At 27.6% G+C, this 25740-nt stretch overlaps 1 protein-coding gene across 2 annotated transcripts; it reads right to left on the bottom strand.

The window, feature by feature from the left end:
• Positions 1-1944: 1944 nt before the first annotated feature.
• LOC105153761 (uncharacterized) lies at positions 1945-19079 on the bottom strand. Of its 2 annotated transcripts, XM_011068796.2 has the most exons (7): positions 15688-19079; positions 12899-13145; positions 10424-10760; positions 9460-9750; positions 8315-8674; positions 6418-6585; positions 1945-3906 (listed from the first exon to the last, which is right to left on the bottom strand). In XM_011068796.2, the coding sequence occupies exons 2-7, from the start codon at positions 12960-12962 to the stop codon at positions 3741-3743; spliced, it is 1386 nt and encodes a 461-aa protein (XP_011067098.2). In that variant the 5' UTR covers positions 12963-13145; positions 15688-19079; the 3' UTR covers positions 1945-3740. The 2 variants fall into 2 exon arrangements, with proteins under 2 accessions (XP_011067098.2, XP_087262000.1); XM_087405874.1 differs by lacking the exon at positions 15688-19079 and having other exon boundaries at positions 12899-13677.
• Positions 19080-25740: the final 6661 nt, after the last annotated feature.

Consider the following 25740-nt stretch of genomic DNA (forward strand, 5'->3'; position numbering starts at 1 on the left):
GGATTAAAAAATTGTCTTAATATATTATCAAATTTGTAAGGAATATTACAGGCGATTTTTGTTTTCAATTTTCAGCGGCTGATATGTCAGGATAAAAGAGATAATCTTCGTTATTTAACCCATTAACGGCCCATTTTTTATGAAGATTATAATAAAAACGTTTTTTGATTAATATAATCATAGTAAAAAAGAAATGCAAATATAAATTAAAAGAAATTTTGTTTCAAATAACATATATCATTTCAATTTAAATAATTTCTAAGTAATTTTAATATTTATATTTGAAATATTAAAATATAAAAATGTATAAATTATATATATATATATATATATATATATATAAACAAATATTAAATTAAAAAAATTTAAATATTACTTGATTATTAATTATTCAATGAATTTAATATTAATCTTTGAAATAAAAAAAACTTCGATTTAATTAAGATTTTTGATATTTATATATAATTAATGTATCATAAATTTTTCTAGTTTAGAGAGAGAATATAAAAAATTAAAAGTGCTTTGTATCAGTCTCTAACAATTTTTTCTTATTAAAATTTCTTTTATTAATTTATTATAATTTATTTAAAAAATTATATTCTTTATAATATATCATGGCCTTTATTGGGTTAAAAGTACTCCGAATAAGAAGAAAGAAAAGACTAGACTGAGTTTGGTTATCGTGGAAGCCTCCAGGATGCAACGTGTACACTTCCGCGATCAAGCCTTTCTCCGAGCGAGAAAACGCGAAAAAAATCATTCCAATTTCGACTTTAGATAAAAATCTGATGTAGTCTCGGAGATATACATACATATATATGCATTATGTACATATATATTTTGTGTATGTGTGTGTTGTGTATGTGTGTGTGTGTGTACATAAATATATACATACATACATACATACATACATACATACATACATACATACATACACACACACACACACACACACACACACACACACACGAGATAGAAATTCGAAAGAAAAGAAAATAACACGAGATGGCATAGAAATAGAAGAGAGTGAGAAAGAAAAAAACAAGAGAAAAGAAAGAAGAAAGATAAAGCATCACACAAATACACTTTCATACATATACATATATAGAGCGTGTGAGAGATCATGCACTCATTTTTTAATAGAATATGTTACATACATAAACACAGGAAGTACATAAGATACGTCTACTGCACGACAAGATGATCTTGAATTAAAAGCTTGTTGCTGCTTAAATGAAGGAAGAGAAAAGAGAAATATGCAGAACTAACTCATCTTGACGCAGTCGTATCTACATAACGTAGAGAAACATTATACATATTTTTTTGCAAGAATATTACTTTTAAATATATATATATATATATATATGTGTGTGTGTGTGTGTGTGTGTGTGTGTGTGTGTGTGTGTGTGTGTATGTGTGTGCGCGCATGTGTATACGTGTGTGCGTGTGTGCATGTGCGTGCGTGTGTGCGTGCGTGTGCGTGCGTGCGTGCGTGCGTGCGTGCGTGTGTGTGTGTGTGTGTGTGTGTGTGTGTGTGCGCGCGCGCGCGCGCGTACGTGCGTGCGGCGTGTGTGCGTGTGTGTCTGTGTATGTATGAGCGAGCGAGAAAGAAAGAAAGAATGAGGGACGAGAAAGCGAGGAAATAGAACTATTCTACTTGAGAAGAAGAACCTACGGAGAGACATGTTTTCATTTATACATATATAATTTTAATTGCGAAAAGATAATTTCGAATTGACACGCAAAAAAGGATTATTCGAATATTTCTTTTCTTAAAAAAAAGAAAAGCGAAAAAAAAATCCTTGATATTATGAAGCTACTAATAAGCGAGCGAACGAAAAAAATAATAAGATAGATTGCTTTTAATTGATAATAATTTTTTTAATTAATGAGTTTTTCTTATGCGAATATATGTATAGGTAGAAGATTATTCTGTAATATTCGTTTTTTTTTTCATTTTATTTCATTTTATTTTTCTTTTCTCGACGAGAGAAAATTGACAGCACCAAAATTACGCATTTTCATTCATTCATTACGATTATAAATAACTAAAAAGAGTGAAATATAAACAAAAGAGAAGCGAATTACAACAAAAAATAAGAAGAGTCATTCAACACACTCGATGACGATAGAATAATTAATTGAGAAGATGATGTCGAGATAAACGAGCAACATTATTATTATAATTAATAATAATTATAATAAATACAATATTTGTACAATAATGTTAACGCAGTTTTGCTTTGCGGTATGTTATATTAGATATGTCGCACATTCGAATTTCTTTATTTATCCCAATTTGTATACATCCCAACCTGATTGATATACGTACAAAACATAGTATATTAAAGCACATTCAATTTTGTGATCAGAAGCAATTCTTTGCTAATCATAAAAGGATATCACTGCTTGATTTATGAACTTGTTTGATATTTCCATCGTATTTTGTAAAATTTATTACATTTATGACGCAACTGAAAAATAATCTTTATAAAAAGAAAAAAAAACATTTATAACTGAGAGATATGTCCTTTTTAAATATTGTTTATACAAGATGCGTTTTAAAGCTAAAGGCCGAACGATCATTAGAAAAAATCAGTTGAATAGAAATATTTTATTAATCGTAAGAATTACATTGCCCCTTTTTTACGTAGTCAATGATTTTTTTTCTAAACACTAAACACTTTTTTTCTAAACATTTTGTGCATCAGCTTTTCTTATATTTTTGCTTCGAGAAATCTGTTGTTTGAATTCAGCCAATTCAGCTATTTTCAACTTGCATTAGACAACATTAAAGCTTTTGTCTCACTTATATATTTTTATTTATTAACATTAAAATCAGATATATTAACAGTCATGAAACACTTAATTACTTTTTTCTGTATTATATTATGCAATTTATAATAATTTACATATTTTAGACCGATTAGCCCTTACTTTTAAATCACACCTCGTAATGGATATAAGAGTAAAACTAAATAAAATTCCAAAATATATACTGTAGGTAAAACATATCTTTGTTACAAATTGATAATATTAAAAATAGTAAATATATCATCAATGCATGATATTATTTAATATTTGATGCTTTTGGTATAGTTACCCATTAGAGAATTTTTTTTATTGAATATCATTACTTAATATTTTGGAGGTGATATAATTTTCTATGATTACAAAAACATATCCTTTCTCTTGGCATAATTTATAATATAATTTGAATTATTAGGTGTTGGAATTAATTCGTATCGTTTTACAAGTGATGGGAAGTACTTTCATTAATGTATTTTTTAATGCTCATGTGAAATAAATAACATTCTTTCATTAAAAAACGCTACGAATTAATTCCAACACCTAATATATTTTTGCTACAATTTAATTACAAAATAATTATAAAATTTTACATTGATTTTTGCTATAATAGGAATATATAATTTACTGTTTGTGAGTTTACAAATTTTTTTCTATCATAGAGATCCTCTCTATCATGTGCAAGAAAATTACTCATGTTTATTCGCAACAATTTTTTTATTTAGGTTGTTTTTTAAATATGTATTAAATTAATAAATTAAACCGATATCGACTAAATAATATATATTGGAGGTTGCTTCTGCGTTTTACTTTTCCGGCGAGTTTGTTCCTAATCGAATCACAGGTATTCGACAGCATCTGGACAATGAATGTGCAGCACTACTGTCGTCAATTATCGTCATCGCAGATTGTACTGGTACAGAAGGATTGTGTCACGTCAGGGAACCGCCATGGACTCTCATGTGCCTATTGAGATTACCACTTTGACTGAATCTAAGCAGACACAGTTTACACTGATATGGTTTCTCACCGGAGTGTATACGCAGATGCTTGGTAAGTGTCGAGCTGTCAGAGAATGCTTTCTTGCAGAATCGACACCTAGAAAAATAAAGAATATTGAAATAAAAATTAGTAATTCTAAATAAATTTAAGGAAGTTCTAAAGTGAAGAACTAAATTTCGACGGGATTATCTATTTTATCGATTGAATGCGATTTACATATATAGGGTGTCTGGAAATAATTGCCAAATATTTCATGGACAGGTAGAGAGAACTAAACTGAGTCGAAAAATCCATTACCATTTTGCAATTTTCGCAATAGTTAATAAAATATTAATTATTAAAAATTGCCAAATATTGGTCTTGAATAATTTTTTACTCAAATACTATCAACTTTATAGAAAAGTTGCAAAAGACAAAAATCATTTATTTTCTTCTCATAAAGTTCTAAGAATTTTTTCAGAATTTTTTATCAACTTTTTAGTATTGCATTTTCTTTTTTTTTTACTAACATGAGAAAATACGGTATTAAAAAATTCTGAAAAAATTCTGAAAAAATTCTCAGACCTTTATGAGAAGAAAATAATGATTTTTTCTCGTAAATATACATATATTCTCAAATATACTTTTTGTATCGATTTAGGTATCTAAAAACTTGTCATTGTTTTTTTCATATAATATACTTGTCTGAAATTTCAAACTTTGTGAGTTTGCAAAGCTTTTATATCAAGCAAATGTTATGATTTGACAGCTTTAGATGTTATTTATTGATAATTAATAGTATCTTTTATAAGTTACTTTATTTCGAAATTATTTATCAACATATGAATTGCATTCAGCAAAATAAAGTGCTCAGTAAACAATCAATAATTATTTCTTTTGATTGGAATACATTCCTGATAACTCTTATATCATTTGTAAATATGTATATTAAGAATTATCTGGAGATCTCTATATATGAGCGCGTTTTAATATTGATCCCATAATTTTAGGTAGGTAATTATTTTTGAGAGAAAAGAACTGTAACTGGTAATTAATTAATTATTTTATAAAATAACTTTCGAGATCCTATGTGTATATATATAGAGGAGAAAATGATGTGATATAGTGTGGTGTGGCATGGCGTGGCGTAGTGTGGTATGTGTATATTATGGCTCTCTATTTACATTTTATACAATAGTTTGGTTAATAATCAGTATTTAAAACTTAATTATTATATTTATTAAAAATGTTAAATTGATTTTACACTAATTACAAAATATTTATTATTTTTAGAATTTAGAAATGCCATGCTATTTAACTTTGCATAACTCAAAATATTATACGGCCAAATAAAATATTAAGTAACAAACAACGTTCAAATAAGCACATTTATGAAATAAGATACATGTATATATGAATATTTTTGTTTAAAATAATCGATCGCTTTTCAGAGTATTGATTTTTCCTATTAATAATCATTGTTCACGTAATTCAGCGGATGGTGCACTGCCGTTTTGTCCATATAGAGCAGAGATATAAAATTTTTGTATTAAAAAAATATCTACGACAGTAAGGTGACAGCTCTACGAAAAATAAGTAAGTTTTTAATTTTTTTTTTCGATTGTAATATAAAGTCCACTGCATTACCTCTCACAATTTTGCGTCTACTTTCCTATAAAAGAATTTTCATTTTGTTGAGTCAATTCGGAGATTTTTATAGAACTCTATCGATCGATAATTTAATCATTCTAGCATCTCTTTAGGGGATTTTAAAGTCATGATTTATATAAAAATTTAAAACAGCCATGGACATGATTTCCCATTAATGAATTAAATCAAAGTTTCAGGGATTTTTTTTTAGTGATTTGTGAGATTATGCAAGATGGTGACTAACAATTAGGATATAATATAATTATTAATTATTACGTAAGGTGTTAAATGTAAATCGCTTTATTAATAAAAATATAAAGTTCATTATATTTTAAACTCATTTTATTCCCCAAACATATTATTAATAATAAAAAATAGATCTATAGATCAATTCTTCAAGCTTGAATAATAAAAAATGCAATATACTATTTATGTTTGTTTTTTAATCATTAATAATTCATCTAATTATTTAAATGAGATATCTCAAACAATGCAGAAAAGAAAAAGATAGGTACATATTAAAAGAAAGAAAATTCTCTGAGCTGATTTTTGTGGAAAATACGTTTTAAAAATCAATATTGATAGTGTAATGTAAGGAAATATTTAACTGTCAGCATCGACGGTTAAACATTTCTTAAAAAATTCCTGTTGTTTGATCAAGCTAAAATTTGGCAGGAATTATTTTTTTGAAAATCATTCTGAGGAGTACCGCGCGTTAAGAATTAAAAAAAAATTTTTCTTCAAAAGTAAATATGAGGGACTCTAATAATTGTAATATGTATAATTGGCATTGTACAAAATACTATACTGCAAACAATTATTGATTAATTGCAGTTATTAATTTAACTGCAGTCATTTGCTATTTGTCAACTAACATTTATAAACAAATAATTTAAGTAAATACTCTTATTCAAATGACATTCAAGGATTTATATCGATTTTCTTTTAGTTGACTGAAGAAAAAATTCAAATACAAACCTGTAGGGCCGTTCACCTGAGTGCGTCCTCATATGCGTGGTTACTGAACTGCTTTGTGAAAATCTCCTATCACACACTGGACATCGGAAAGGTTTTTCACCAGAATGCGTTCTCGCGTGCGCGGTTAGGTTCGCCGCTTGACTAAATGCCTTCGAGCACGCGTGACACCTTTTTAAAAAACAAATATTGTTATTAACAAAATTAATATTACAATATAAATAATATCAATTCTTTTTGCTCGTATAACTTACAAAACAAATTAATAAATAGTAAAATCTAGGTATACATTAAACGAGCTATAATTAGGTGTACTAAATAATAAATTTATTAATCACAAATTATAATTTTATTATAATTTAAATTAAGTTTTCTCATCAAAAATAAAAATAAATAATTAATTTCTTTAAAATCTTAATGTAAATTTTTAACAAAATTTTAACAAAAATCGATTAAAATTCAATAGAAAATCTGATTTAAAATTAAAACAGAAAAGAAAGTGAATCTTGCCATTCACTTCATCAGGGTAAGGAGCGCACTGATATGGAGATGCACTTCTCGCCCTGAGAGAGAAAAAGAAATGAAACGAACAACAAGATTCACGAAAAACATTGGCATTAGCAATGGATCAGGATAACCCGACAAACCTTTTAGCATCTCTACAAACAGTATTATAAAAACTGTTCTTATTTGATAGACAAAACCCTTCTAGTTTGTATTTGTGTTTCTGAAGTTTTATTTTTAGTTTTTGTTTAAAAAATATTATTTAAAATGGAGTGTCGGAATCGGCGACCTTTCTCTAGTATTTAACGTCATTTTTCTTGTAATTATTCTTCTTTTGATTTTTTGTTTATTTCAAATAAAGATTATAAATGAAGAATTTGATACTTATCATGTAGAATATTATATTAAAAATTACAGAATTTATTTCGAGAAGTGAAACATTTTAAAGTATTATTTAACAGTTAACGTATGTATTATTTTGATTTTTAGTCGTTTATTTCAAGACATTTATTAAATTTTTCATTACTTGTATAAATTTTTTATCATTTTTATTGATATTTTATAATTATAGTAACTTATAATTAATTTATAGATACTTATTTATAGAATAGACAGTTTTTTAAGTTTTTTTGTTTTAGTATAATTTTTTGTATATATTAGGAAAAATACTGAAATTATAAATAATGAATGGTAATAATAAAAATAATAAAATTTAATAGTAATTGCTACAACAATTACTATTAAAATATAAATTTTCATTCGACACTTGTGTGATCGTAGATGTATTGTATGTTTTGATCCATACAAGAGGACTGTAGTACATTCAATCTCCTTTTTTAGATACATAGCATGTCCAGAAATTATTTTGTATAATTTAAACTGTAAGAAATAATGTACGTTTTTAAATAAAAATAAATTTAATACTTTGATTATTTTCATATACATCTTGTCTCTTAACTTCTTCAGATCTGATTTTATTAGAATTATATAAAAAAAATTTTAATTTAATTCATGCACATTTTAAATATTAATTTTTTTTTAATTTTAACTATTTTTCCAACATAGACATCATTATATAATCAGATCTCAGTTGATAGAATTAAATAATTTCAATGGATAATATCTTGAAATTTGATGTACATTATAATATTCATAGAGTTTGAAGAGGTTAAACTAGATATATCAAAATAAAAAGAAAATATATAATATTCTTTAGTACAATTCTATTATTATATTCTCACTAAAATAGTTTTATTTTAAAAAAGAAAGATAAAATAAAAGAGAGCAAGATAAAATGGGATAAAATAAATTTTATTTCTTTGATCTTTCTTTTCTTTCTTTTAAATTTAGCAAATTCTCTGTATTTTTCTCATCAACGACGTATGGAGGTACCGACCTGAATGGCTTCTCTCCAGAATGGGTGCGCAGGTGAGTTTTGAGAGTACTAGGTCTGGCATATGATTTGCCGCAAATTCTGCACAGATTGGGTCTGCCATTATCTTCGAGGGTGATGCCGCCCGCGGCTGGACCTGTGGTATTTACACAAATTGTGTGTTCACTCCCGAGTTGTACTCGGCCACCACTGTGATGTGACTGGGGGTGGGAATGGGGATGACCGATCAGACCGCTATTGGTCGGCGCGCCTTGATTCACCCTCGCCGTCGTTTGCGCCGCCACCTCCACCGGATTGCTGTACTGAGGGGCGGGACTTAGAAGAGGTTCCACGCCCCACGCTGACGAATAACTTTGTTCGTAGCTACAAAACACACATATAGAAATACAGATACAGATATCATACATACATATATAGATATCATAATTTATTTCACGTATAGGTCTTACAACTAGAAATGTACAGATAATGCATATAATGTCCAACTACAATTAACGGTATAACTACAATCGACTTATCGAATTATTTTTATATGAAAACCTCGAATAAGAGGCCGTCAGCAGTTAGCTATTTACTACATTAATAAAATGCTATACTTTTGTTTAACTGTGCATAACTCGAAATGTGTACAGCTAAATAAAATGTTAAGTAATGAAGAATATACTCAGTTATTGGAGTGTATATGTCGTGTGATAATAGATATGCTCAAATTAAATAATATTATATAATTAAATATTATAAAAAAAAAGAATGAGGAAGTATAACTAAAAAATATACTTCGAAAATGTTTCGAAATTCTTAAAAGTAAACATGCGTTAGAATAAATGCCGATTATTGTATATTGGCATATTAGTGCCATATACAGTGTAACGGTGGCGTACTGAACAAATAATTTCATAAATAATTATTCAGAATACTATTATCTCTCTATCTGATAGCGGAGACATTAAGAAGGGCGCCATGTATACCTATAAGAGCCATAATACCATCTTTTTCTCTAATTAGAATAATTAAAATAAAATCAGTGATAATAAATATATTAGTAAGTAAATATTTTCAAGTTGATCTTTTAAAAATATTAATTATATAAAAATGTTGAAAGACATTTAGAAAAAGGACGAAGAAAAAGGAAATTGAAGAATTCTTACCCAGAATGCATATTCATGTTCATAGTCATGTTCATCGACACATTGACAGACATGGCAGCGGATGCAGAACCGTAGTGACCTGGACCTGGAACCGACGGGCCTAAATTTTGCACATAGTCCTGCGAGTAATGATGAGCTGCGGCGGAACCGGCGCCAGTGGTATAATAGCCAGCCGTCGGACTTGCGGGATGTACTACCGCATGCTTCAGGGATAAAAGAACATCGGCAACGCCCTCGCCATTCGCACCATTGTTCGTCCTTGGCACGCATTCACTACGTGAGCAGCCCCAGCTAAAAGAAATCTTGAATTTTACAGATTCTATCGAATTGTCGAATTTATAAATCAATAAAAACATAATGTAGAATAAACAAAAATTAAATTATATGTTAGATGATTGTGTTCGGCGCGTAGTTTAAAGTACTTGAAAATGTATTTAAAAATTCACATAGAAATATTATTGGACACTAATTGTAAGCTCTATATTTGATGCTTCTTTATTTAATTGATTTAAATTATGTGTGTATGTGTTTAGAGTGTTCCAAACTTTTTGATACACCGCTTTTAAGCAGGTAGAGCAGACTGAACTTTGGGTCGAAAAATCTTCTATCATTTTGCAATAATTAACGAGATATTAATTTCTAAAGATTTTCGAATAAGCAGATAAAATAAACGCATAAGACAACTTTAAGATATTTCAGAGTTTTTTTTATAAAATATATATATCTTAAAGATGTTTATTAACAAATTCTATTTTTTTTAAATTAATTTAGATAAAAATTAAAAAATTGTTAACATATTAATTAAATAGAATTAAATATAAATCCACAGATTTCCAAGTATCATTTCAAGCATTAGGTAAATTTTGGTAATATTTAAATAATAAAAAAAACATAACTAAATATAATAAAAAGAAAGAGACAGATGAAGAGAAAAAAAAAGAGAAAAATAAAATTGATAACCAACTTGTACGTTCCTGAGCATGGACTAAACAATCCTGGAGGCAAAGGGTCCAGGTCCAACGGGGGTAGAGAAAAACCTGCCATGTCGTCAACCCAAAAGCTACCACCGAATTCGCTCACGACCTGACTAGAAGTTGGAAATTGTTGGCTCTGGTCAACACTGATATTAGTTGGCGAACTCTGCAGGTCCTGCAAGCGCAGCGTGCCCTGCAGAGCAGCGCCAAGGACAGCTGCCTCTTCGTTTTGATTATCAGTTGATAGAGCGTCGTCACCCGAAAGCACCCCTAGTGATCCAGAACAGAAGCTAGATGAGATAGTTGCCTCGATGCTATCCACAGAACCTAAAGATTCAGGATATGTATTGAATTGTCAAAAGTACTTGTAGAATGATTTTTTCTTGATTTAATATATTCGAAGTATTAAAGAAATTATAAAGTAAATATTCAGAAGTATTACGAAAAACTGGTTTTTTTCAGTAATTAACAAAACTAGTAATTATAAAAAAACATATGTGTGTGTGTGTGTGTGTGTGTGTGTGTGTGTGTGTGTGTGTATATATATATTGTTTATGAGAGGATGTATGGTTCTTGTAGAAAAAAATTCGAAATAATTATCCTAAACAGAACAATAAATCGCGATAACGTCAAAATGATATTAAAATGAATCGGAGATGATGAAATTGAAAAATGGCTTTTAATGATCATTTTGAAATCATTTTGACGTTATTTTGATATTATAATGATTTGTTGTTCTGCTTGAGCTAGTATACCTATATTAAAAATTTTAAATAATAATTCTATGCTGATTAAATATCGTTCACAGTTGTTATTCAAATCTTCCGCCTTAATAAATTAACGAGTTTGATATTGGATGAGACCGCTCAAGAATGCGCACTTTTTCTTTGAGGCTGTATAACTTATACAAGGACTCAAGTTTGTACAGTAAAGTGATACTTAAATTATTCCTTACATTTTAAACTAAAAATTTGTCAAGTATCAATTTAATACTATCATTTGCTCTCTTTTACAAGAGATTAATTCTACTAAGAAGGGAAAAATGCGAACCCTTGAGCAAATTTCTTCTCAAGAGTTCGCACTATGAAAAAAATGTGGCTTATTAGAAAAGTAATATTAATTAAAGTAAAAATAGCATTTATTTTTTATTAAACAAATATATTTATAAGTACTTGAGTGTATTTTTACATACAGAGTTCACACAAATAAGCTTTCAATTGTCGGTCGATCTCGATGCAATCGACATGGGCGTAGAGCTCTGTCACTGGATCCAATTTTCACCGAATTTAGAATTTGAATACAGAACGTTACAAAATGTTACTCATGATCGGTGTCTGCTAGTGCTGCTCATGTGTAAACTTTCGAACTGTTCTCAAATGCGAACTCTTGAGTCATCGTGTCATTTTTTACTTTTAATAACTATAAAATTATTATAGATATTAAGTAAATGTATCATGAAATATGAAACAGAGACATGCATGCACACAATATAAATAGTACAGATTCACAAAGCAATAGTTTGATGTAGAAATTGATTAATTTATCCACGAAAAATATAGAAAAGAATTGTCAAAATTTAAAACTTTTTTATTGCTGTAACGATCTTTTATATACAGATTGGCAAACTAAAAAGACATATTCTGTATAAATTACAGCTCTTATAATTTAATAGTTTCGTCGTAAAGCTCAATGCGCATTCTTGGGTGATTTTATCTACTAAAAACGGAAATTTTACAAAGACTAAAGATTCCGATAAATGTTTAGAAGTATTATTCCATTAAAAACCACGATTTTTTCAATAATTGTCAAAACAAATTATAAAAAGACATGTATACAATGTTTTGAGAGGGAACTTACATGTGCCTTTGCTATAATTTAACTTAAATAAGCGAATTTCATGCGCTTATGACGATTTGTGTACATTAAAGTTTATAAAAATTAATCGGATATATATAATTTGATATTGGCAACTGTCTTATACGCCACACTCGCGATATTTTTTTTAGTATATAGATATTATTAATGAAATAATTATTAATTAAAAACTGTTATAAAAATGTATAGTAATAATACTACACAACAAATTAGCTGTTTAATTTTACACGAATTTCTTACAGTTTAAAAATTATAAGTATTTTGTAGAAATTGTCACATGTTTTTGTAGAAGTCACTTTAACACGTAATATTTAATTTAGGAAACATTTATAAGAAAATTCTGGGAGTGAATTATTCTTATAAAATTGAACTGAAATGTTTTTTTTTTAAATTTGTCAAAAACGCAATAAATAGATAATCATTGTTCACATTTTTAGAACTATTATTGATTGAGAAAAATTATATATCCAGAAAATTTCGCACTGTACAACTATCACCCGCGTTTTCGTTTTTATCTTTGCGATCATTTTCGTGCTTATCGTGATTGTCTTTGTGTTTGCCATGAGGTACAGAGAATTTTCAGGTCTCACCTGTGCCGAGGGTATACGGCGGCTCGGAGGTGTTAACCGCGTGATGATTCTGCAGAAACTCCATCTCTGTGAAATTCTCGACGATGGCCTATCCCCCGGATGCACACCACTGCGTTTACCCACACCTCCTCTTTGCAACCCTCGTTTCCTCTCCCTATGGAAACGCGCTATAGTGCTGGTCCAGCCCTCTCTGGTCGTCCCGGTAACGGCGCGCAGCTTCAGCGCAAGCCGCCGCTCGCCATCGATGCTATTTTTTACGATACAAAATAGTAGATGTGAAAGTTAAAATATTATTGTTTCGTTACATGCAAAATAAATTTTATTTCAAGCGTATTACGAAATGAATGAATTCATAGAGCGAAATAGTTGAAATTATGCATTTTCTATGGAAAAATAAGATACTTTGACTTTTTTGTTAAGTAGAGGAATATTTATTTTGTTATTGTGAAATCATTAGGAGAGGATTATTAAATACATGGATGGAAAAATTAAAAAAAGTGCAAATTGTACGAAAAGGTAAGATCAAAATAATAACGCTTTTATAATCTTTAAATTGTTTCAAAAATGTTAAATTAAAAATAAATTAAATATTTGTAGAAAGTTGAAGCATTTACTGTTTTTTATTGTATAACAAGAGAATGACCGATTAGTGATATGAGGATATTTCTTGACTGAAAGTGTTAATTTTATCAGTTTTCTTATAATAAGAAAAGGAACCATGGATCAATTTAACAATTAAAATTATATATGTTTTAAAAGGAAATAAATTTAGAAAGGAAATAAGGAAAAGAAAAAATATAATTTTCTTGTTTCAATTCTCATTTTTGAGTGAAAGAAATTTATGAGAATTATTTTTGAACTTTATAATTTAATTATATATTCAGAATAACACTTTTTGCAAGAATCTTATCAAAGATAAAAAAATAATGAGTGTAAATTTTGCAGAAAATGCAGTAACAGAGCAAATTATATATATGTTTTGATTTTTATAAAGAAAATTTTTTTTTTTTAGACAGTAAAATATTACGTTTTACATTTTTTCTCTTTAATATCATTAATTCCTTTAATATTAATAAAAATTAAATAAAGAAAATTGGACATTCTATTTCAGCGCTGAATATCAAAAACATGCGATTGACATATGTTCTTGTGTTTTAATTTCAATGAAAACAATTTTTTATTTCTATTGTATATAAGATAATATTGTTTTTAATTTTCTAATCTTTCTTTATCTTATTGAATAATATTTTTATATTATATACATAGGATGATGCCTAAGTAAGTGTAAAGAAATTAAGAACATATTCTTTGGCTCTCTCTTTTATGAAGAAAAGGTCTTATGAACATATAGTGATGATCACGAAATTTGACTCACTCATATATAAATTAATAAGATAGTTATTTTACTTATCTATCTTTACTTGCCTGTAATGTTATTTATTATTTACATTAGCAATTCATATCAACTAAAAACATAACGAGTTATTGCTGAAATATTTATGTTGTATTGCGAGAATCCTAAAATGCTGTGATATAAATAGTTTAGTCATAATAATAAAGTCGAATTATTATTATGTAAGTTTATTAATGAAAGGTTGTTAAGTATTAAGTGATTTTATAAATTAGGTACAATAAAATTATAATGAAATTTAGTCAGTCATTTAAAATTAATAAGGCGAAATGTTCACTGTAAAGTTGAGAGAATAAAAATCTTAATTTTATGCAATGAAGGAAAATCGCAACAAGAAATTAAAAAAAATTATTAGTTATTCTGAAAAATAGTGAAAATGTATTAAGAAATAATAGAGAAATAATAAAGAAACTCGCGATTCTAGGGAAAAATTATACCTCGAATTGATCCTCAAATTATACATGTTTTTAACCAGTAATACTTTTCATTGTCTTCAATTTGACTGATATAGTGCTTTTTTATTTAGTATTTGAAATGAAGTATTACGTAGAAAAGAAATTACATGAATGAATTATTCAAAGTTATGATGAATCATAATTTTTCAGTAAAAATTCAAAAATCTATAAATCCTTATATAAACCATAATTATACCTAATTTAAATCACATTAATGGTTTAATAAATTTCTTTTTACAGCACAAAACACTTTAAAATTCTCACAACACAAGGCACTTTAAGATTTTCACAACATGCATCTTATTTCGGCAATAGTTCGTTGTTTTTTACTTGATATGAATTGTTGCTACTGTGTAATAAATAACATTACCACTAAGTGAAGGCAGACCAATAAAATAACTATATCATTAATTTTTATATAGTTCATTCCATCTTCATGACTACACTGTATGTCCTACAGTACTTTATTTTCAAAAAACAGAGTGTCAAAGTTGCGAAAAGAAATATAAAAATTTTAAAAATTTAGCAAACGATTATATTTTAATTAAATTCAAATTTGGTACGTTTATATGTGATATTAAAAATCATTTTCCAGTACAAATGGAACATTTTTAGATCCATTAGAGGCGTTCGTATTGCAACAAAAACATTTGAAAACAAAGCACTTTAAGACATATGTTCAAAGGATCATTTCTTCATGAAATAAATCAAAGAATATCCCCATAAGGTTTTTTTTAGACTTGCTTAAGAATTACTTTGTACAAATGAATTTTATACAATGATAAATATATTGTTATTGTTGGACCGGAATGTGTGGCTGCGAAGATCGATCAGATGAATTAATCAATGAATGACTTTTTATGAATGACCGAATGAAGAAGGAAAATGCACGTGTACGGCTCGCCACGCGCATATAGACGTACCTTTATGGCTTGGAAGACCTGCCAGTCACTGTTAGAGGTTTCTGCAGAAAACCTGTCGTTGGACATTCCCATTCACAGATCCGTAATGTCTGCATTTTCTTATATGATTTGTAGATTCGGTAGTTTTGTCATGGATCTTTATATTTTTATAGCTAATGGCAGGATCTTCATTTTCTTTGATTATCAAATTATTTTTTGTTTTTACTTCTAATGTAGTCCTTCAAAAAATTGAATGATGAAACATATCACTTCGACGATTATAATAACATTTGATAGGAAAAACAATTTTTATATCAATTAAAGTTTTCACTATATCTTTTTAATTTTATCAGTCAAATTTCTTTAATTCCAAATTTTCTCATTTTTGTAATGTTTTAATTTCTTTAACATGTATGTTACATATTATGTATTTCACACACATTTTTCTATTTATTTCATTTTTTTATTGTATAACATATTGTTTTATTATTTGACGTTTTTTAATTAAAAACATTTCACTTTTAGTAAATTATTTCTTCTTTATGCAAATGTTTCACATATTGAGATATTCACTTGCAAAATTTAAGATATAGAATAAAAACTGAAATATTTATATTTTAGATCATATTTTAATTTTAATTAGACCAAATTAATTATGTTTTATATTATGCAATAGATTATTAATTAAATTTTTTTTACTATTGTATATTAATTAATAATCGCTTCCATAAAATTAAATTTCTCTCGCATTTTTCACAGCTTTAATCAGATCCTGGACATGATCTTGTGACATATTATCACACTTCACTATTTCTATTATTTTTAAATATAATTGTTTGATTGTTTTCCGATGAATCGAATTATTAAATTATTTTTAATAGGAAAATTTATTTGATTTATTTTTAAAAAGGAAAATTTATTTGATTAAATTGATAACAATTAATAATATTTCAATTTCATAGAAAACCTTCCACTTTAAATTGTTTTAGAAGCACTTGCGGTTAAATTTTAAGCAATTAAACTTTAACGCAACTTTTTGGCACACGATTTTTGGAGACACCGTCATGCTGGCGGTTTGGCATGTCAATGTCTCTTGGCTAACTAGCGATCTACCACCTATCCACCCACTCTCTCACCCCTTAAAGCGGCTCACTGACTACGTACGTACCATCCAACCCCACTCCACTGCTTTCTGTCCCTTTTTTCCCTCCTTTTGTCTCTGTCTTTTTCTCCCTTTCTCTTCTTTCTCGTTTCTTCTTCTACTAACTGAAACTGTGTACTACATATCGTCGTTAGATCTCATATCCCAAGTTGCGTGAAAGTTATAAAGTGATAGGATAACGTTACATAACTTTTACTTAAAAAAAATCATTTTTTATTTGAAAAAAGTTGCAAATATTTATGAAAGATGTTATTTCAGAAATATTATTAAAATGGAAAGAGAAAGAAAATATGTCATATGAGAGAATAAGGATAATGAAATATCAGATATGACAAGATTTCCTTCGTTCTTCTATTTTTATTTGATCCTTTTTTATAAGAATGAATCCGCATTGACATATTATATTGTCTTAGAAGAAGTCTTTTTTGAAATTAAGTTTATACTTATATTCAGCACAAACTAGCAAATAATATTTTTAATTATACATATTTAATCAAACCATTACCGCTGTCGAACAATATGCATCATACGATATCGACAGTACGAGATACTATACGATATACTACATGATATTGATATCGACAATACGACGATACTATACGTTTATACCATCGATGATTGGTCTTTTTCGCACTACAATCATATACATACAGTGATATATCTTGTTTGACTGAATGGAAGGAAGATATTATATTTTCTTCAGGTACTATAACCACGCACCGATCACGGTGGTCCTGTTCTTCGATACCCTTTTCGAGATCACCGGCTTGTAATGCCTTCCTTTTCGTGGATATTGACCAGTCAACAGTGAACTCGATAGTATGCGGAGATCCTATGTTATTTTCCTATATAAAGAATTTGTTATTTTAACAACAATTTGATGTTACATCATGCTTTGAAAACATGGATTATTTAAAGATAATATAAATCTTCGATTTAGATACATAGCGTAATTAAGATAAACATCTCCTTTCTAATATATTACTCTATTGTTATTACATTATTAATTATTGTATATAATATTAGGTGTTGGAATTAATTCGTAGCGTTTTTTAATGAAAGAATGTTATTTATTTCACATGAGCATTAAAAAATACATTAATGAAAGTACTTCCCATCACTTGTAAAACGCTACGAATTAATTCCAACACCTAATAATTCTCGTAAAATATAGAAAAAATTAATTTAAGTAAATTGAAATATATTGTAAACAATTTCAAATTTATTATTAATTTGTATTTTCATCCTGTGTGCATTGACTCTTCTTGATGAGCTTACAAATATTCGACTATCTTGACAGCATTTGGATAGCGCGCTATCAATGTTGTTGCATCATTCTATCCTTGTTTTAAGTTTATTGAACGACAAACACATAGAACACAATAGCGCGTTCCTTGTCCACACATAATCCTGACAACCGAATGGCGAATGTAGACGGAACATCTGACTATGTAGTTTGGACATGCGGACACAGGAAGAGGAAGTCAACCGCACGAACATGGCACACTATCATCGTCACGTTGTGTCATCGTATCAGCGTGAGGGTGCCGGTGAGACAAGGATCATGTTTTTCAGTCGAAATTTATCGATACACATAAAATATCCCATACGTTTGATGAAAAACTTTTTGAATAACACAAAATTAATTTTTTTTTCTTTTGATTTCTTCAGAAAATAATGGATTTTTAGTAATTCGTGATTAAAAGAGTTAGTGATTATTAGAAAGTAATTAATGATTAAAAGAGCTTTAAATGTATATTTTTGGCTAGTTTAAATTTATGCACATACATAAATAATAAAAAAAATATAGTTTATAAAAATCTTCTTAATATAAATTAAGTCATATAAAAGTTTCAAACTTTGTATTTCTCATAAAAAATATTATATATAGAAATATGTATGGACATATAAAGAAGATAGAAAAATAATTTACAAAAAATAATTTAAATATAAATGTTCTAAATTTTGTTTGTTTTACACTATAATAAATGTCAAAATTACACTAATTCTGCTACTATATATGCATAAATAACACCTTATAAGTAGAGAAAATAAAAAGAAAAAAGCGGATCATAGGATCCAAGTTATGACACGTCGTGTGTACAACCTGGTATTGGCTTACACTTCCAATCGATTAGATCTACGGTATTTATGTTCAGTTTCGTAGAAAATCATTCCTTTTTTCTTTTCAAAATCTAAGTCTATAAACATAATAAATAATTATGAGAGTTAATTAAGCACTAAAATTAATAAAAAAGGGATAATTTAAAAAAAATTCTTTAAAAATTATAGAAAATTAAGAAAATTAATAAAATAAAAAGATGACACAAATTTACGACTATATATTTAATTATTTCTTTTATTATCGTAAAAATTTTTTATGTATAATTATATATAAATGGTTATATATAATTATATAAAACTATTTATGAAATATGTTTACCTATAATTGCATATAATTATATATATAATTATATATATGTACTGAGAGAGAGAGAGAGAGAGAGAGAGAGAGAGAGATATGAAAATTGAAGAAAATAATAAATTTAGTTTTATTGCTAGAATATTATTGGTTAGCATTTAAAAATACACACATTTTAAAATACACACAACAAAGTTAGGATGAAGAAACGTTCCGCTGCCTCTAAAAGAATTTAAGAATTTTCTCAGGAAACTTGCCAACTCAATTTACATACGCCTTTATACATTATATGAAACAAATTATATGAACGAATATCTTATTCATATATATTTATATGATTATATTTGGATTAAACAGTATTATATAAATTATATAATTATAATAAATTATACATAATTATGTATGTATATATTTTTACATAATTTTATGTAGTGACTTATGATTTTATACTATATGAAAAATTTTTTACCGGGATGTTTTGTTATAAAAAATTAAGTTAATTAAGTAGAATTGAATTATAATTTAAAGATTAAATTACAGAAGAAACATTCAAATTATATAAATGACGTTGAATTTAAGATATAATTAAAATTAAGATATAATTGAAAATATAATGAAAGATATCCTTAAAGATATTTTTTTATTTAAGATATAATTAAATAATTAAAATTAAATAAGATTGAATTCAGATTAAAAATCAGATTACAAAGAATTAGAAAAAATATTATTAGGTGTTGGAATTAATTCGTAGCGTTTTTAATGAAAGAATGTTATTTATTTCACATGAGCATTAAAAAATACATTAATGAAAGTACTTCCCATCACTTGTAAAACGCTACGAATTAATTCCAACACCTAATAATAAACTTTAATATAAGTTAAGTAAAATTGATTTTAAAAAATTAAAAGAATTGATTAAAGCAATATTAATGCAAAAACCATTAAAAACTATTTTTATGATACTAATTCTTTTAAATAAAATAAAATTTTTTTATAAAATTGCCAATTAAAAAATTTTATTAGATTCTTTCCCTCCCCGTCTCTCTCTCTCTCTCTCTCTCTCTCTCTCTCTCTCTCTCTCTCTCTATATATATATATATATATATATATATATATATATAAATTTTACTGAAACACTTTATTGAAACCAGAGTTTGCAAGTTTTTTCTCAAACTTTTTTCAACTATTCAGTCATCTTTTTTCCCTTTTCTCACTCCCTATTTGAATCGTGAATCCGTACTTGTATAGCACCGAATAGAAGCAACGGCAGGTACGATTTGATGGGGATAGTACGATACGACGGGGTACTTTTTGACGCACCTGTGTTTGCTTGAGACCAAAATCAAAGAGAAGATTAAGCATCATTACAAATCATGTAAACACGCACGTGAACTTAATCATTCTTTCAATCCCTATTCGCTTGTTCTTTACATGAAGACCACGTGCGTATAGTCTGTGTGCAAGAAGTTTGAATGCAGAAGGATTAAAATTTTCTACTTGTTACCGCATATATAAATATGATCTATAACTTTTACTATTCAGAAATTGTTCAAATTCAAATACTAAAAAAGAGGAAAATAATAAAGTAAATTAAAAATAAATTTGTATCATCTAATACAAATTAAAAAAAAAATTATTACAATAATTTTAACAAAAATTAATTTTTTCAGATTTTAAGAAGGAAACGATTATTTACTAGAAATTTTAACTGAATACATTTAACTGAATACATTTTTGTTTTTCAAAATTCCCTATTAACTACATTTAAAAATATTTATATTTTTTATTCCAAGTTAACTTTTTTCTTTCATAATACTTTTTGCATTACAAAATTAGCAAAAACTTCTTTCTTATTCGAAAAATGACGATATTTTTATAATTTCTTTTGCGCTTATTACAATATTGATTTTTTTTACATCACAATTTTAATAAATTTATAATATAAGATTGCTATGAAATGTTATACATCAAAAATAACGTGTCTCGAATGTCTTATGTCGAGAAAAAAGGGTTGAAATGAAGAAGCTATAATCCAACGATGCATCTGTTCACGAAGAGTCAGCTAAGAAAATAAGGTGAGGAAGTATCACAAGATGCGTTATTCGTTTCCCCAGGATTAGGCTATGTCTACCGTCCACTTCTCTGATCCATGGACGGTTCGTTCGAGTAACCGATTGAATTACATGTGGCGCGTGCCAGCCGGCTACGCGCGACTCGTGCACGCTCGCATATACACGACTATGGGAGCTTTCTAAGCGACACAGTGTAATACAGTGATCATTTCATCTTTGTTTGACATTGGTGAACAAGGATGTAATGATTCATTGTGTTTTATATTGTGTCATCTGTGCCTCTTGTTAGAAAACTCTCTTTGTCTACAAATCTAGATATGATGAGTATTGAACTATACATGTGACATGGGTGACAGTAATATACACACACACATATATATATATATATATACATATGTATATATATAAAATGTAAGAATAATATTTAAAATTATGTAATTAATATTAAATATTAAAATAATATTCAGTAATATTGTAATAATTTAAATATTTGTTTCTGTTTCTTCTATAAAGCCCTGATAATTGTATTAAAAAATCATATCACAATATCATTAATTCTTTCATTATTAAGGATAGTCACCCAATGCCGGACACTTGCTACATACTAACAATAAGACTATAGTCATCTGATGCGCAATATTCACTGCTACTACTAAAAGTGATTAAAGTCATTTATTACAATGTATTTATATGGGAATATTTTTTTATATGGGTGTCCAGCTTTGCAATGTTAGTCTACGAGTATATCTCTATTATGTAATATATCATATTAAACGTTATTATTAAATTAAAAAAATTTTAAATATGTATTTGTTCATACTTTGTGTAAAGTGCGCGAATTTGCACTCCGATATATAGTAAATCCGCGATGAAATCTTCCGTATAGAGATATCGTAGTAGTGATTAATGTTATCGTCGCGAAAGAATGAATAATGCTACAGCTACATTATTGAAAAAAGAATAAAACTATATATGTATAAAGAAAAAATATAGGAAAATTAATCTTTATTTTTCTTGTTTTTTCTGTATATAACTTTCTAAAAATGTAAATTCATATAAATTCATATAATTATATTGCATTGTACTACATAAAATAAGAGTTTTACAGTTAAATATTATAATTTAAAATAGGTATTAAGAAGAAAGAAATATTTTATGCAAAAAAGAAAGTTCGAATAAGTACTTCTATATTCAAATCATTTTGAATTGAACTTGAAATGTTAGTTATTATATATTTTGCTCTATAAATAATGCGCATTATGCAACGTATGCTTCGTATATCGAAGACACGAATATCTTGCTATAAAAGAATGAATTGTCCCCATTGCGTATTTAAGCCGCAGACTTAATTAAGTAACCGTGATCAAAACGTTTTATCGTGATCGTATGGGGATAATCCGCAATCGCTTTTCCGACAAGATAGCAGCTATCTTGTCAGAACTTTAATCATGGGCGATTATCGCTGTTGCTGTCATCCCCCGATGTAGTTTAATCACTCAGTTGTGATTAAACGACCGAGTTATGCAGAGTGTAAAGATACTGTTTCAGCGAATTGCTTCTGAGATTTACGAACTTTCGAAACTGGATATTTAAGAGTTTCTTTATTAATAAACTAATCGTCTTAAATAACATTTTTGAAGCATTAAATCAGAGAATTATATATTTTTTTTAAATTTAGATGTGTATATTTATTATTTGTTAAAAAATGGAAACCATGATGTTTATATACATAAAAATACATAGTATTTCTGATAACACAGTAGAAGAGTAAGTTTGTTATTATGTTTAATAATTTGAAAATTTATGGTTTTTATGACAATTGAAATACTTTAGAATTTTTTTAATTAAAAACAATTCATTACTGGACACAACAAGATTTATTAAATCAAGTTAAATAATTTATTAAATCAAATTAGCAATAAATATTATACATCAATATATCTTATCTTTTTATCAGTTGAATTTACATTTAAAAAATTTAACATTACACTTTATGCTACGTGGAAAACTTTATATATAAATTAATTCAATTTGATGTAATTGAGATTATGTAAAACTTTCGAAAGCTTTAGAAATATAATTTTTTGTATCATGTAATTTTTATTTTTTAAAAATATGATATTGTGACTTAGGATAATGTGAAATAAGTATTTTATTAAAAGATTTTGTTTATCAATTACAATGATTTTACTCGATGTTGTATCGACGATGCCGAAATTGCTCCAAGAGTTTGTGAGAGAAGACGAATGCACAGCAACCCTCCAAGATGGCTGCCGCCAGCTCGAGAGTCGGCGTATCGACGTTTGGCGTTTGTGAGGTTTCCTAGATGTAAGCTCATCGGGAATTGCAGGTCTTCTTACCCCTGCCGCTGCTGCCACCTCTCGTCCTCACCCTCTCTACTGCTGCCTTGTCACCCCGCGATCGCTTTCAAAACAAAGAAACACACGTAATTAAATTTTTGCCTGATTGTGAGCGAGCGATAAATTAATATGTCAATGGTTACCACAATCACTTTTGCAAGTACATAGTTAACTGCATAGCTCAATATCGAAGATGCGAATAATCCTTGGCGCACTTGAAAAAGATAAAGAGAAAGTTTTTTTAATTGTTTCACTGAAAGAAAATTGGTTGCTGTAACAATTTAGATAATAAAATATGGCATAGCATTTTTTTATGGCTGCAGCAACCAATTTTTAGTTGCTTTAACCTATCGAAATCATATACTGACATTGCGGATAGGCTAACACAATTAAAAATTTGTTGTTACAAAAAAAATTGTATATAAAAATATGCTATGCTATATTTTACTATCTAAATTGTTGCAGCAATCTTTTTTTTCAGTGTTTTTTTTCTTGATTTTTTAAATAGTGACCACATTGAAAAAAAACCAAAATTAATTTTTAACCCCGAGTTAACCGAGAATAATTTATGCTCATAAAATACTTATTTAATTAGGAAAGATAAATAAGTAATGTTACTTGTAATACCGTTACTGTTACCGTTATCACTTTTTTATAACAACGATTTGATAGTAACGTATAATTTTTTTAACGATTAAAAATGAAAAAATAAGAGGAACAATCGCCAATAACCTTGACTTTAACAAATGTATCGAGGTCATAATTCTAAACGACATTAAGGTTTTAACTATCGGTCGAACTTAGACAATGCTAATGCATACCGGTGGTACCTGAAATTTATCAATTTATATCTCAAAAAATATTATATTTAGGAGTTTTATTATAATATATGTTTTATTATATTATAATAAAACTCTGCCACAATTTGCGACGTTTCGTAAAAACTTCGATGTCAACAAGAATATTGAATAAAAGTAGAAGTTTCTATTAAAAATTTTAATGTTGACCTTGAAAACATTTCTATACATTTTCTTACATTCAAAATCAAATAAATGCTATTACCATTTGATGCACTTGAAACCTACAATTTTTGTAAACATTTTTTTCAAAAATGATTTATGAGGTATTCGATCATATCTAAATTGAAATTAAAAAAAAGGGTATACTGGGGGTATATATAAAAATTATTTTTAGATTTAGTTTTTAAACTAACTGACAGTTTTGCACTTTTAAATATGAAAATTTGATGTTGCATCCATGGACTAACACTAATGTGGTTATTGTTTTTTTTTCTACTAATCTGGTTATTCTACTAATCTGGTTTTTTCTTTACTGATGATGGTTTGAAAGAAACCAATATTAAATATTGTAGTTGTAATAAATTATTTAACATTGGTTTCAAATGTATTAATATATAAATCTTTCTTTTGATCTCATATCCTATAAAGTAAAAAAATTTTATTGTAAAATTTAAATAATGTCGAGTTAACAAACAAGCGATTATATAGCTCAGCGTTAGCGTATTAGGTTTATTATTCCGAAATCTTAGGTTGATGTCATTTTCGAAAATTATAAAACTGATGTCAATAAAATTGTATTGATGTATAGTTCTCACATAGTTCTATCGTTTGTATGAGTCTTGATAAGAATTCCAGCCTTTGGAAATCCTAAAGTTGTCTGTATTATTACCGATTCTCTAAGCTATATAACTTTGTATAACAATTATTTTTTTCCTTTTTTACAAATTCGAAAATCCTTTCCCAGCATTAAAATGTACGCATTAATACGTGTCTGTGAGGTGGAGTTTATGCCGAGAACGTAAAAAAATTTTTAAAAATTGAAATTTTTTTTAGCATTTCTTTAATTCAATATGACGCTTTAGAGCAATCACATCGTGACAACATTTTCTTCGTATAATAGCTTTGCAATCTGTATTTACGAAATAGTTTACAGACTAGTATAGTTTGTACAAAGGAACAACGTAAAAAAGTTTTTAGAATTGGACTTAGACATCCTTTTAATTAAAACGTTATTGTTATACGAAAATTTATATGTATG

The sequence above is a fragment of the Acromyrmex echinatior genome, chromosome 4, assembly GCF_024713525.1.
Source record: "Acromyrmex echinatior isolate Ae372 chromosome 4, ASM2471352v2, whole genome shotgun sequence".
Taxonomy (NCBI): Eukaryota; Metazoa; Arthropoda; class Insecta; order Hymenoptera; family Formicidae; genus Acromyrmex; species Acromyrmex echinatior.